This window comes from Carcharodon carcharias, chromosome X, assembly GCF_017639515.1.
Source record: "Carcharodon carcharias isolate sCarCar2 chromosome X, sCarCar2.pri, whole genome shotgun sequence".
Taxonomy (NCBI): Eukaryota; Metazoa; Chordata; class Chondrichthyes; order Lamniformes; family Lamnidae; genus Carcharodon; species Carcharodon carcharias.
The window spans coordinates 27595069-27610068 of NC_054507.1; the positions used below are offsets into that span (position 1 = coordinate 27595069).

Here is a 15000-nt window from a genome sequence, read left to right on the forward strand (position 1 = left end):
TCTTTCTCTAACCCCCTTCTCTCTTCTCTCTCTAACCCCCTTCTCTCTTCTCTCTCTAACCCCCTTCTCTCTCTCTCTCCTCTGTCCCTTCTCTGGCTCTCTCTTCTCTGTCCCTTCTCTCTCTCTCTCTTCTCTGTCCCTTCTCTCTCTCTCTCTTCTCTGTCCCTTCTCTCTCTCTCTCTTCTCTGTCCCTTCTCTCTCTCTCTCTTCTCTGTCCCTTCTCTCTCTCTCTCTTCTCTGTCCCTTCTCTCTCTCTCTCTTCTCTGTCCCTTCTCTCTCTCTCTCTTCTCTGTCCCTTCTCTCTCTCTCTCTTCTCTGTCCCTTCTCTCTCTCTCTTCTCTCTGTCCCTTCTCTCTCTCTCTTCTCTGTCCCTTCTCTCTCTCTCTCTTCTCTGTCCCTTCTCTCTCTCTCTCTCTTCTCTGTCCCTTCTCTCTCTCTCTTCTCTGTCCCTTCTCTCTCTCTCTCTTCTCTGTCCCTTCTCTCTCTCTCTCTTCTCTGTCCCTTCTCTCTCTCTCTCTTCTCTGTCCCTTCTCTCTCTCTCTCTTCTCTGTCCCTTCTCTCTCTCTCTCTCTCTTCTCTGTCCCTTCTCTCTCTCTCTCTTCTCTGTCCCTTCTCTCTCTCTCTCTTCTCTGTCCCTTCTCTCTCTCTCTCTTCTCTGTCCCTTCTCTCTCTCTCTCTTCTCTGTCCCTTCTCTCTCTCTCTTCTCTGTCCCTTCTCTCTCTCTCTCTTCTCTGTCCCTTCTCTCTCTCTCTCTTCTCTGTCCCTTCTCTCTCTCTCTCTTCTCTGTCCCTTCTCTCTCTCTCTCTTCTCTGTCCCTTCTCTCTCTCTCTTCTCTGTCCCTTCTCTCTCTCTCTTCTCTGTCCCTTCTCTCTCTCTCTCTTCTCTGTCCCTTCTCTCTCTCTCTCCCTCTCTCTCTCTCTGCCCTCTCACCCCCTTCTCTATCTCTCCTAACACCCCCCCCAAACCCCCAATAATCCTCGACTACCTCGTCGATCAGAAACCCGTCTAACTCAGCCTCGAATATATTCACTGACCCGGCCTCCGATGCTCTCAGTGGTGGGGGGGGTGGAGAGAATTCCACAGACTGACCACCCTCTGAGGGAAGAAATTCGTCCTCGTCTCCGTCTTATTCTGAAACTGTGCCCCCCTCCTCCCCCCTCGTTCTAGAATCCCCCACGAGGAGGGGGAGGGGGAAACACCCTCTCAGCATCCACCCTGTCAAGCCCCCCACCCCTCTCCTCTCAGAATCTGATCTGTTTCAATAAGATCACCTCTCGTTCTCCTAAACTCCCAACGGGTCCAGGGCCCAACCTGCTCACCCTTTCCCCATGAGACAAGTCATACATTGATTTAGTTTGTAAATAGCCAAGGCCCAAGCACTGATCCCTGTGGCTCTCCACTCGTTACATCCTGTCAACCAGAAAAAGACCCATTTATCCCTACTCTCTGCTCCCTGTTGCCGAACCAATCCTCTATCCATGCAGATATTATTTGTTATTTGTTTACAGGATGCAGGCATCGCTGGCTAGCCCAGCATTTACTGCCCTTCCCTAACAGCCCCTGATGTTACTCCCTACACCCGTGAGGTCTTATCTGGTGATCTAACCTTGGGTGTGGCACCTTATCAAATGCCTTCTGGAAATCCAGCTACAGCACATTTACAGGTTCCCCATTATTAACCTTGCTTGTTACTTCTCCTTAAATACGCGAATGGATGAGTAAAACCTGATTTCCCTTTCAGGAAACCACGTTGACTCTGTCTGATCCCATTTGGATTCCCTCAGTGCCCTGCAAATAATGGATTCTAGCATTTCCCCTATGACAGATCTTCAGCTAGCTGGCCTGTAGTCTGCTGCTTCCTGCCTCCCTCCTTTCTTAAATAAAGGTGTTACACCTGCTTTTTTCCAAACGCTGGGACCTTTCCAGAAGGAGAGGGATTTGGGAAGACTTTCACCAATGCCTCTACCATCTGTGCAGCCACTGCCTTTCAGACCCAATGACACTGACCATCTGGTCCTGGGGACTTCTCAAGCCCGTCGGTCTAATAAATTTCCCAAGTGATGGTGATTGTTTTGAGTTCCTCCCTCCCATTCACCTCTTTGGGAAGCTAAGTCTTCTACAGTGAAGACAGGCTCAAAAACACTCTGCTCAACCCTTCTGCCATTTCCCTGTTTTCCATTCCCCATACTCACTCCCTCCCTAACAGCGCTGTGGGTGTACCTACACCACACGGACAAGATCCTGGAACTCCCTCCCTAACAGCGCCGTGGGTGTACCTACACCACACGGACAAAATCCTGGAACTCCCTCCCTAACAGCGCCGTGGGTGTACCTACACAACACAGGACAAAATCCTGGAACACCCTCCCTAACAGCGCCGTGGGTGTACCTACACCACACGGACAAAATCCTGGAACTCCCTCCCTAACAGCGCCGTGGGTGTACCTACATCACACACGGGGACAAAATCCTGGAACTCCCTCCCTAACAGCGCCGTGGGTGTATCTACACCACACAGGACAAAATCCTGGAACTCCCTCCCTAACAGAGCCATGGGTGTACCTACACCACACAGATCAAAATCCTGGAACTCCCTCCCTAACAGCGCCGTGGGTGTACCTACACCACACAGGACAAAATCCTGGAACTCCCTCCCTAACAGCGCCATGGGTGTACCTACACCGCATGGACAAAATCCTGGAACTCCCTCCCTAACAGCGCCGTGGGTGTACCTAAACCACACGGACAAAATCCTGGAACTCCCTCCCTAACAGCGCCGTGAGTGTACCTACACCACACGGACAAAATCCTGGAACTCGCTCCCTAACAGCACTGAGGGTGTACCTACGCCACACGGGATAAAATCCTGGAACTCCCTCCCTAACAGCGCCGTGGGTGTACCTACACCACACACACAAAATCCTGGAACTCCCTCCCTAACAGCGCCGTGGGTGTACCTACACCACACACGGGACAAAATCCTGGAACTCCCTCCCTAACAGCGTGGTGGGTGTACCTACACCACATGGACACAATCCTGGAACTGCCTCCCTAACAGCGCCGTGGGTGTACCTACACCACAGGGACAAAATCCTGGAACTCCCTCCCTAACAGCGCCGTGGGTGTACCTAAACCACACGGAAAAAATCCTGGAACTCCCTCCCTAACAGCGCCGTGGGTGTACCTACACCACACACACAAAATCCTGGAACTCCCTCCCTAACAGCATCGTGGGTGTACCTACACCACACGGACAAAATCCTGGAACTCCCTCCCTAACAGCACGGTGGGTGTACCTACACCACATGGACACAATCCTGGAACTGCCTCCCTAACAGCGCCGTGGGTGTACCTACACCACAGGGACAAAATCCTGGAACTCCCTCCCTAACAGCGCCGTGGGTGTACCTACACCACACACGGGACAAAATCCTGGAACTCCCTCCCTAACAGCGCAGTAGGTGTACCTACACCACACAGACAAAATCCTGGAACTCCCTCCCTAACAGCGCTGTGGGTGTACCTACACCACACACGGGACAAAATCCTGGAACTCCCTCCCTAACAGCGCTGTGGGTGTACCTACACCACACGGGATAAAATCCTGGAACTCCATCCCTAACAGCGCAGTGGGTGTACCGACACCACACGGACAAAATCCTGGAACTCCCTCCCTAACAGCACGGTGGGTGTACCTACACCACGGACAAAATCCTGGAACTCCCTCCCTAACAGCACCGTGGGTGTACCTCCACCACACGGACAAAATCCTGGAACTCCCTCCCTAACAGCATGGTGGGTGTACCTACACCACACGGACAAAATCCTGGAACTCCCTCCCTAACAGCACGGTGGGTGTACCTACACCACACACAGGACAAAATCCTGGAACTCCCTCCCTAACAGCACGGTGGGTGTACCTACACCACACGGACAAAATCCTGGAACTCCCTCTCTAACAGCACGGTGGGTGTACCTACACCACATGGACAAAATCCTGGAACTCCCTCCCTAACAGCGCCATGGGTGTACCTACACCACACGGGACAAAATCCTGGAACTCCCTCCCTAACAGCGCCGTGGGTGGACCTACACCACACGGACAAAATCCTGGAACTCCCTCCCTAACAGCCCCGTGGGTGTACCTACACCACACGGGACAAAATCCTGGAACTCCCTCCCTAACAGTGCCGTGGGTGTACCTACACCACACGGACAAAATCCTGGAACTCACTCCCTAACAGCGCTGTGGGTGTACCTACACCACACGGACAAAATCCTGGAACTCACTCCCTAACAGCGCCGTGGGTGTACCTACACCACACAGGGACTGCAGCGGCTCAAGAAGGCAGCTCAGCCCCCAACCTTCTCAAGGGGCAATTGGGGATGGGCAATAAACAATGGAACCCCACCCCAGCAACGCCCGCATCACATTAACAAATAGAAAAAGAAACTCGGTGGAGGACCAGCACTAGCTTTAGTAACTCCTTCCCCATTTGCTAGAAGGAAGTCTTACTCTCTGTTTTTACTGAACTTTCTATCACATTCTACACTCTCCCTCTTTACTGTTCATCTGGGTCATTCCCTGCTGGCCTTAACATCTGTCCAATCTTGCGGCGCTCCCTGGGCGCTGACCCTCCGACAGCGCGGCGCTCCCTGGGCGCTGACCCTCCGACAGCGCGGCGCTCCCTCGGCGCTGACCCTCCGACAGCGCGGCGCTCCCTCGGCGCTGACCCTCCGACAGCGTGGCGCTCCCTCGGCGCTGACCCTCCGACAGCGCGGCGCTCCCACGACGCTGACCCTCCGACAACGCGGCGCTCCCTCGGCGCTGACCCTCCGACAGCGCGGCGCTCCCACGGCGCTGACCCTCCGACAGCGCGGCGCTCCCTCGGCGCTGACCCTCCGACAGCGCGGCGCTCCCACGGCGCTGACCCTCCGACAGCGCGGCGCTCCCTCGGCGCTGACCCTCCGACAGCACGGCGCTCCCTCGGCGCTGACCCTCCGACAGCGCGGCGCTCCCTCGGCGCTGACCCTCCCACAGCGCGGCGCTCCCTCGGCGCTGACCCTCCCACAGCGCGGCGCTCCCTCGGCGCTGACCCTCCCACAGCGCGGCGCTCCCTCGGCGCTGACCCTCCGACAGCGCGGCGCTCCCACGGCGCTGACCCTCCGACAGCGCGGCGCTCCCTCGGCGCTGACCCTCCGACAGCGCGGCGCTCCCTCGGCGCTGACCCACCGACAGCGCGGCGCTCCCTCAGCGTTGACCCTCCGACAGTGGTGACCCACTGGGGACCCCAGCTTGGATATCTAGTTCAGGAACTTTGCCAGCTCTTGGAGGGCAAGGAAGCCCCCCAAACAAAACACTCCTCTCTTGTCGAGCCTGCTCGGTTGGGTGGGGGGGGGGGGGGGAGTTGTAAACAAGGGCCGATAGGACCTGCACTAAATCACTCTGGACTCCTCAGCTACAGGGTTATCAGAGTAAACCAGAGTGTTTACAATCAACTTGGACCAAACCTCACTTAGACCACACTTGGAGCACTGTGCGTATTTCTGTTCTCTGTATCCCTCGGTTAGACCGTGGGGAGCGGGGAGAATGTGGGACTCGCTCCCACGGGGAGTGGTCGAGGTGAATAGCGTCGATGTATTGAAGCAGTGGAGGGGGGGTGGGGGAAGCTGGATAAACACACAAGGTGGAAAGGAATAGAAAGATATGGTGATGAGGTAGTGGGGGCGGTGGTGGTGGGAGATGACAAGGGGACTGGAGGAGGCACGCGTGGAGCAGGAGCACGGAGCAGAGGGGCCGAATGGCCCGTATGCGTGCAGTTAAGACAGTGAGCTGCACTCTCCATCCCACCCGTCAAACCCCACAGCTTCCTGTGCGCTCCTCCCACTGCAGGGACACGCTCCCTGTGCTAGGCTGTCTCCGACACCGGAAGGGAGGGTAGGAACGGACTGGAATCTGGCCAGGTGTTGGCAAACCCTGGGAGCTCTCTCTCTCTGCCCCCCACCCCACCCCACCCACCGCCTCTCAGAGCATGGTACATCTCCCTGCTGACGCTTCCGGCCCCCGGTACAGCTTACAGGACGGACGGACGGACGGAGAGAAGCTGGACACACTCACCGGCATCGCAGCGCCAGTTGATGTTGATGCAGCGGCCGTTGTTGCAGGTGAACTGGGTCAGAGGGAAGCAGGTCGGGTAAGCTGCGGAGACAGCAGGAGACCCAGGTCACTCTCACTCACCCCGCCACCCACACAGCCTCGCACGCGCCCACATCGGCAGCTCGGCTGCACCCTCCCTGCCCACCACCCACACCCCACACCGCGCCCCGAGGAGCTTAACACATTTAAACCGGCTTGTCGGGCGGTCACTGAGTGCCCTCCTCCTGTTCCTATGTAACAAGCTCGAGGGGCTGAATGGCCTCCTCCTGCTCCTGTGTAACAGGATCGAGGGGCTGAATGGCCTCCTCCTGTTCCTGTGTAACAAGCTCGAGGGGCTGAATGGCCTCCTCCTGTTCCTGTGTAACAGGCTCGAGGGGCTGAATGGCCTCCTCCTGTTCCTGTATAACAGGCTTGAGGAGGGAGAGGGGTCTGAATGGCCTCCTCCTGTTCCTGTGTAACAGGCTCGAGGAGGAGGAGGGGGTGCTGAATGGCCTCCTCCTGTTCCTGTGTAACAGGCTCGAGGAGGAGGAGGGGGGGCTGAATGGCCTCCTCCTGTTCCTGTGTAACAGGCTCGAGGAGGGGGCTGAATGGCCTCCTCCTGTTCCTGTGTAACAGGCTGGAGTAGGAGGAGGGGCTGAATGGCCTCCTCCTGTTCCTGAAAATCAGGAAGAAAGATTCCCACCACTCCCCATGCTGACCAAGGATTTGCTTGGCACGCGTATGGCCAGCCCCCACCCCCCACATCTCACCGCCAATAAAGCACCGCACCCCTGGGTGCCGGGGGAGCAGTTTACTGTTCACTCACCGCAGGAGGCGGGTTCGTCCGATCGATCACCACAGTCGTCATCCAGGTCACAGGTCCAGGAGTTGGGGATACACCGGCCGTTGGCGCAGGAGAACTGGTTGGGCGGACAGGTCCGTGCTAGAATGGGTGGGGGGGAGGAGAGGGAGAGAAAGAGAGAGAGAGAGAGAGAGAGAGAAATTCTGCATCAGTCCGATTGGACAGCACTTAGCGGGGAAACAAACCCCGAGTGCGCCAACAGCGGCGCTCACCGACCACGGCCTCCGACGCTCGGTGCCTTGCTCGCCAACCCGTCAGCCCACCTTTTCACGTGCGGTATCAGTCGTGGACGCCTTTGAGGTTGGGTTACTCTTGCCCCTGTCCTGATGAGTGCAGGGCAAAAAGCTTCGACAACGGCGCACCTTATTTCCCCTCCCCCCAATTACCCCGAGAGCTCGGATTGCGGTTTTCCCCCTCCAACTCTGCCTGCTCCGTGGCAACCCCTTGACCAATCGGAGTGGAACTCGCACGACAATCAACGCCATTCCCCCCTTCCCCACACACCCGCACCCCCACCCCCCACCCCCCGCCACCCCCCGCCGCCCGAGGTGTAAATTGTTGCAATCATCCGAAATTCGGCGTTCCTGCGTTTGTCCTGGAAGGGGGCGCGAGGCCAGAAGGGCCGGCAACACGTCCCCTCCCTTCCGGAATAGTCAGTGGAGCTCTGCCGGGTGTGGGGAGCCATCGCGCAGTGCAACAGCAGTACAGGATCGAGGGGCTGAGTGGCCTCATCTTCTTCCTGCGCCACAGACTCGACAAACCCACGACCTCTACCATCTAGAAGGACGAGGGCAGCAGACACATGGGGAACACCACCACCTGCAAGTTCCCCTCCCAGCCACTCACCATCCCTACTTGGGAATATATCGGCTGTTCCTTCACTGTCGCTGGGTCAAAATCCTGGAACTCCCTCCCTAACAGCGCCGTGGGTGTACCTACACCACACGGACAAAATCCTGGAACTCCCTCCCTAACAGCTCCGTGGGTGTACCTACACCACACACGGACAAAATCCTGGAACTCCCTCCCTAACAGCACTGTGGGTGTACCTACACCACACGGACAAAATCCTGGAACTCCCTCCCTAACAGCGCCGTGTGTCCAAGGGAGCAACAAGCAAGCTGACCGAGGCCCTGGCCTTACCTGAGCAGGTGGCGTTTGATTCATCCTCGCTATTCCCACAGTCATTGTCTCCATCGCACAGCCACCGGATGGGGATGCAGCGGTTGTTCTGACATTTGAAGCGGTCAGCGGGACACGTGTGCTGGTCTGGAGGAGAAGCGAGAGCAATCAGCCATCAGAACACAAAAACAAGACAGGCAAAGGGGAGAGGCGCAGGTCCTGAGGGTGTGCCGCACTGTGGGAGGGTCAGCGCTGAGGGAGCGCCGCACTGTGGGAGGGTCAGCGCTGAGGGAGCGCCGCACTGTCGGAGGGTCAGCGCTGAGGGAGCGCCGCACTGTCGGAGGGTCAGCGCTGAGGGAGCGCCGCACTGTCGGAGGGTCAGCGCTGAGGGAGCGCCGCACTGTCGGAGGGTCAGTGCTGAGGGAGAGCCGCACGGTCGGAGGGTCAGTGCTGAGGGAGAGCCGCACGGTCGGAGGGTCAGCGCTGAGGGAGCGCCGCACTGTCGGAGGGTCAGCGCTGAGGGAGCGCCGCACTGTTGGAGGGTCAGCGCTGAGGGAGCGCCGCACTGTCGGAGGGTCAGCGCTGAGGGAGTGCCGCACTGACGGAGGGTCAGCGCTGAGGGAGAGCCGCACTGTCGGAGACATTAAACACAGGGTCCGTCCCCCCCCTCCCCCTCCCGCCTCCCCACCCACCCCGACTCCCTCCCCAACCCCCGGTGTCCTGGGGCCCTTCTCCGACATCATGACCGAGTCGCTGATCTGAGTCATGGGAAGGACACAGCCCAGACGGGTTTAAGCGAGTCAGCAACAAGATGGCGGGTGGATTACAACCTGGGGAAGAGCAAGGGTTGTAAGATTGGAAAAGCAGGGTTCGCTCGTTTTTAAAAAGGTGAGAAGGGGACAACTGCGGAGGTCGAGAAGGTCTTGGAGGTACGCGTACGAGGAACGCAGAATGTTAGGGTGCAGGTGCGGCCAGCGATTAGGGAGGTGAATGGGGAGCTGGTCTTCATTTCCAGGGGATTGAAGGAGGCTGGCTCCAGATGTGCAGGGTTGTCGGCGAGACCACATCTGGAGCAGCGTGAACAGTTCTGGTCTCCGCACTGAAGGAAGGATAGACTCGCGTTGGAGACGCTGCAGCGAGGGGTCACTAGATGGGTCGCTGGGATGAGGCGGGTTGGGGGTGGGGTGTCCGACGATGAGGGGGCTGAGTGAACTGGTCCGATATTCTCTGGAGGTTGGAAGAACGAGAGGCGATCCCATCGAGACCTACAAGATCCTGAAGGGGGTTTGACCGGGTGGACACAGAGATCGTTCCCGCTGGTCGGGGGGGGAATCTAAAACACGGAGTTGGGGGTGAGAGAGAGAGAGAGAGAGAGAGAGAGAGAGAGAGAGAGAGAGAGAGAGAGAGAGATGGGGGAGACAGTCTCAGGATAAGGGGCCGGTAGTTCAGGACTCAGACGAGGAGAAACGTCTTCGCTCAAGGGGCTGTGAATCTGTGGAACTCTCCACCCCAGAGGGTTGTGGATGCTCCGTTGGGGAAGACGGTTAAGGCCGGGGTAGATGGATATTTGGACTCCCGGGGAGAGAGAGGGGGAGCGATGGGGTGGGGGGGAGGGGAAGTGGAGTCTAGGGTCAGCCACAGTCATACTGAATGGTGGAGCAGGCTCGATGGGCCGAATGGTCCACTCCTGCTCCAGTTTCGCGTGTGTTCTGGAGTCTAACAACGCCTCCTTGCTCCTGTACTCTAGGCCCCAGCTGATAAAACACCTACGACAGATCTCCGGTACTTCGTCGCTGTTGTCCAGACAGTCGTTGTCCCCATCGCACTTCCATCGTTCCTGGATACAGCGCCGATTCTTGCAGGCAAACTCTCCGGGCTGACATAGGGGCGGAGGGATGTAGGCAGGATTGGCTACAATGAGGGAAGGGGGTGGGGAGGGGGTGGTGGGAGGGGGCAAAAAGGCACAGATCAATACAGGAAACTGCCTTCACTGAACACGTACCAAACTTCGGTTAGACCAGACTGACACTGGGAGCACTGTGCACAGTTCCAGTCTCCGTATCCCTGGGTTAGACCACACTGGGAGCACTGTGCACAGTTCCGGTCTCTGTATCCCTGGGTTAGACCACACTTGGAGCACTGTGCACGGTTCCGGTCTCCGTATCCCTGGGTTAGACCACACTCGGAGCACTGTGCACAGTTCCAGTCTCCATATCCCTGGGTTAGACCACACTCGGAGCACTGTGCACAGTTCCAGTCTCCGTATCCCTGGGTTAGACCACACTTGGAGCACTGTGCACAGTTCCAGTCTCCGTATTCTTCGGTTAGACCACACTTGGAGCACTGTGCACAGTTCCGGTCTCCGTATCCCTGGGTTAGACCACACTGGGAGCACTGTGCACAGTTCCGGTCTCCGTATCCCTGGGTTAGATCACACTGTGAGCACTGTGCACAGTTCCCGTCTCTGTATCTCTGGGTTAGTCCACACTGGGAGCACTGTGCACAGTTCCGGTCTCCATGTCACTGGTTTAGACCACACTGGGAGCACTGTGCACAGTTCCGGTCTCCATATCCCTGGGTTAGACCACACTGGGAGCACTGTGCACAGTTCCCGTCTCTGTATCTCTGGGTTAGTCCACACTGGGAGCACTGTGCACAGTTCCGGTCTCCATGTCACTGGTTTAGACCACACTGGGAGCACTGTGCACAGTTCCGGTCTCCATATCCCTGGGTTAGACCACACTGGGAGCACTGTGCACAGTTCTGGTCTCCGTATCCCTGGGTTAGTCCACACTTGGAGCATTGTGCACAGTTTCAGTCTCCGTATCCCTGGGTTAGACCACACTGGGAGCACTGTGCACAGTTCTGGTCTCTGTATCCCTGGGTTAGACCACACTTGGAGCACTGTGCACAGTTCTGGTCTCCGTATCCCTGGGTTAGACCACACTGGGAGCACCGTGCACGGTTCCGGATTTTGTTCTTTACTGGCAGCACTGGAGAAGGTGCAACACGGGCTCTCTACGCCCCCTCTCCTTGGCGTTGCACAGCTCTCCCTCCCTCTTCCACCCCAAGCGCCCCCCCCGCTCCTCGCTCCGGTGTAACCCAAACCGCCCCCCTCAGACAAGAGACCGTACGCGTGAGGATGCGGGTGCGGAGGAACCCTCTCGAGACACGCCCCCCACCTCTCCGATCGCCTCCCCCCCACCCCCCCCCCACCCCACCCCCACCCACCCACCTCCCCTCCCCTCCACTGCCCCCACCGCCTCGGTCTCTTACCCTTGCAGGTGACGTTGTCTTCGTCGAGGAGCTGATCTTCGGCACAGGCACACGATCGTCCTCCCGGAGTGGCCAGGCAGAGACTGCTGCAGCCGCCGTTATTCACCCGGCAGGCGTTAGTACCTGCGAGGGGAGTCGAAAGGCAGGCACACCCCCGTTATCTCGGCAACTCTCACCGTGCTGCTCGTGCTGCAGCACTGCCCAACATCCCAAAAAACCAGCCGCGGCACATCTCGGTCTCCTCACACGCCCGAGAGGAGGGGAGGCAGTGATGGTTCATCAGACTGACTCCTGGGACGAGGGGGATTGTCCTAAGGGGTGGGGGGGGGGAGGAGGGATGTGGGGCAGTATCAGGCATTTTGGAGTGAGACGGGGAGAGAGTTCCTCGCTCGGGAGGGGTGGGTGAATCTTTCGAATCCTCCACCCCGGTGGATGCCCCGTTGACGAGTATATCCGTGACTCGCAGAGCGATAGGTTTTTGGGCTCGAAGGGAATCGAGGGGTCGGGCGGGGAAAGTGGGGTCGAGGTAGAAGGTCAGCCGTGATCTTATTGTTTGGGGGAGCAGGCTCGAGGGGTCGAACACTATGCGGGCTGAATCTGTCTCGACTGCTTTAACCCAAACTGGACATGGCACTTAATAAAACACTGGATTAGGCCCCAGCTGGAGTACCCAGTGTCCTCAATCCCGGGGCCCCGCACTTCAGGAAGGATGTCGAGGGTGTCGGAGGGAGATTTACCAGAACTGGGGTACCGGGGGAGGGAGGATGAGCGACTGGAGAAGCTGGGATTGTTCTCCTTAGAGCGGAGAAGGTTAAGGGGGAAAATTTGCTGGGACATCTAGGGTGGGGGGGGTGGAAGAGCAGGTGGGAGAGCGGGGACTAATTGGATAGATCGCTTGAAGAGCCGGCACAGGGACGATGGGCTGAATGGCCTCCTGAATGGCGCAGAAGGACCTGTGCACCAAGCGCAGCGACAGAGGGAATTAAACCACTGACCATTTCTGAGCCTTGCATCAGGCTGAAAAACCAAAGCACTAACCACTTCCCCCAAGCTGGTTCCTACGCATAGGATATGGGAACTTAACCACTTCCACTCTGTCAGTCAGCGTTTACCATCTGAAACCATTTCCACTGATGTCAGGGGGGTTAAGAGACGGCCAAACGACTTCCTTTATTCATCCAGGGGATGTGGGCCTCGCTGGGCTGGGCCCGGCATTTATTACCCATCCCTAAATGCCCCTTGAGAAGGTGGGGGTGGTGAGCCGCCTTCTTGAACCGCTGCAGTCCCCGTGTGTGGTGTAGGTACACCCACAGCGCTGTTAGGGAGGGAGTTCCAGGATTTTGTCCCCGTGTGGTGTAGGTACACCCACGGCGCTGTTAGGGAGGGAGTTCCAGGATTTTGTCCGTGTGGTGTAGGTACACCCACGGCGCTATTAGGGAGGGAGTTCCAGGATTTTGTCCCCGTGTGGTATAGGTACACCCACGGCGCTATTAGGGAGGGAGTTCCAGGATTTTGTCCCCGTGTGGTGTAGGTACACCCGCGGCGCTGTTAGGGAGGGAGTTCCAGGATTTTGTCCGTGTGGTGTAGGTACACCCACGGCGCTGTTAGGGAGGGAGTTCCAGGATTTTGTCCGTGTGGTGTAGGTACACCCATGGCGCTGTTAGGGAGGGAGTTCCAGGATTTTGTCCGTGTGGTGTAGGTACACCCACGGCGCTGTTAGGGTGGGAGTTCCAGGATTTTGTCCCATGTGGTGCAGGTACACCCACAGCGCTGTTAGGGAAGGAGTTCCAGGATTTTGTCCGTGTGGTGTAGGTACACCCACGGCGCTGTTAGGGAGGGAGTTCCAGGATTTTGTCCCGTGTGGTGCAGGTACACCCACAGTGCTGTTAGGGAGGGAGTTCCAGGATTTTGTCCGTGTGGTGTAGGTACACCCACGGCGCTGTTAGGGAGGGAGTTCCAGGATTTTGTCCCGTGTGGTGCAGGTACACCCACAGCGCTGTTAGGGAGGGAGTTCCAGGATTTTGTCCGTGTGGTGTAGGTACACCCACGGCGCTGTTAGGGAGGGAGTTCCAGGATTTTGTCCCGTGTGGTGCAGGTACACCCACAGCGCTGTTAGGGAGGGAGTTCCAGGATTTTGTCCCCGTGTGGTGTAGGTACACCCACAGCGCTGTTAGGGAGGGAGTTCCAGGATTTTGACCCGGCGACAGTGAAGGAACGGCCGATATATTCCCAAGTCGGGATGGTGAGTGGCTCGGGAGGGGAACTTGCAGGTGCTGGTGTTCCCCGTGTGTCTGCTGCCCTCGTCCTACTAGATGGTAGAGGTGGTGGGTTTGGGCAGCGCTGTCGATGGAGCCTTGGTGAGTTGCTGCAGTGCATCTTGTAGATGGTACACACACTGCTGCCCCTGTGCGTCGGTGGTGGTGGAGGGAGTGAATGTTTGTGGATGGGGTGCCCCATCGAGCGGGGGCTGCTTTGTCCTGGACGGTGTCAAGCTTCTCGAGTGTTGTGGGAGCCGCACTCATCCAGGCAAGTGGGGAGTGTCCCATCACACTCCTGACTTGTGCCTTGTAGATGGTGGACAGACTTTGGGGGGGGGGCGGTCAGGAGGTGAGTGACTCTCCGCGGGATTCCCAGCCTCTGACCTGCTCTTGTAGCCACAGTGTTTATATGGCTGGTCCCGGTTCAGTTTCTGGTCAATGGTAACCCCCAGGATGTTGACAGTGGGGGGGATTCAGTGATGGTGATGCCATTGAATGTGAAGGGGCGATGGGAGGAACAAAACAGTTACAGCTACGAGGAAAGATTGAACAGGCTGGGGCTCATTTCTCTAGAAAAGAGAAGGCTGAGGGGGTGACCTGATCAAGGTCTTTAAAATTACAAAAGTGTCTCAAAAGGGTAGATGAAGAGATGTTTCCACTTGTGGGGATGGGGAGAGAGAGAGAGAGAGAGAGACCAGAACTCGGGGACCACCGATATAAGACGGCCAGTGTTAAATCCAATCGGGGGGGAATTCAGGAGAAACTTCTTTATCCAGGGAGCGGGGAGAAGGCGGGACTCGCTCCCGCGGGGAGAAGGCGGGACTCGCTCCCGCGGGGAGAAGGCGGGACTCGCTCCCGCGGGGAGAAGGCGGGACTCGCTCCCGCGGGGAGAAGGCGGGACTCGCTCCCGCGGGGAGAAGGCGGGACTCGCTCCCGCGGGGAGAAGGCGGGACTCGCTCCCGCGGGGAGAAGGCGGGACTCGCTCCCGCGGGGAGAAGGCGGGACTCGCTCCCGCGGGGAGAAGGCGGGACTCGCTCCCGCGGGGAGAAGGCGGGACTCGCTCCCGCGGGGAGAAGGCGGGACTCGCTCCCGCGGGGAGAAGGCGGGACTCGCTCCCGCGGGGAGAAGGCGGGACTCGCTCCCGCGGGGAGAAGGCGGGACTCGCTCCCGCGGGGAGAAGGCGGGACTCGCTCCCGCGGGGAGAAGGCGGGACTCGCTCCCGCGGGGAGAAGGCGGGACTCGCTCCCGCGGGGAGAAGGCGGGACTCGCTCCCGCGGGGAGAAGGCGGGACTCGCTCCCGCGGGGAGAAGGCGGGACTCGCTCCCGCGGGGAGTGGTCGAGGTGAA

At 58.3% G+C, this 15000-nt stretch overlaps 1 protein-coding gene across 1 annotated transcript in view; it reads right to left on the bottom strand.

The window, feature by feature from the left end:
- Positions 1-15000, bottom strand: part of LOC121273234 (low-density lipoprotein receptor-related protein 1-like) — a 428870-nt gene that overhangs the window by 223279 nt on the left and 190591 nt on the right. Inside the window, exons 15-19 of the mRNA XM_041180254.1 lie at positions 11397-11519; positions 9891-10031; positions 8142-8267; positions 6963-7079; positions 6119-6199 (exon numbers count right to left, since the gene is read on the bottom strand). Coding sequence (XP_041036188.1) covers positions 6119-6199; positions 6963-7079; positions 8142-8267; positions 9891-10031; positions 11397-11519 — 588 coding nt within the window. The remainder of the gene's footprint in view (positions 1-6118; positions 6200-6962; positions 7080-8141; positions 8268-9890; positions 10032-11396; positions 11520-15000) is intronic.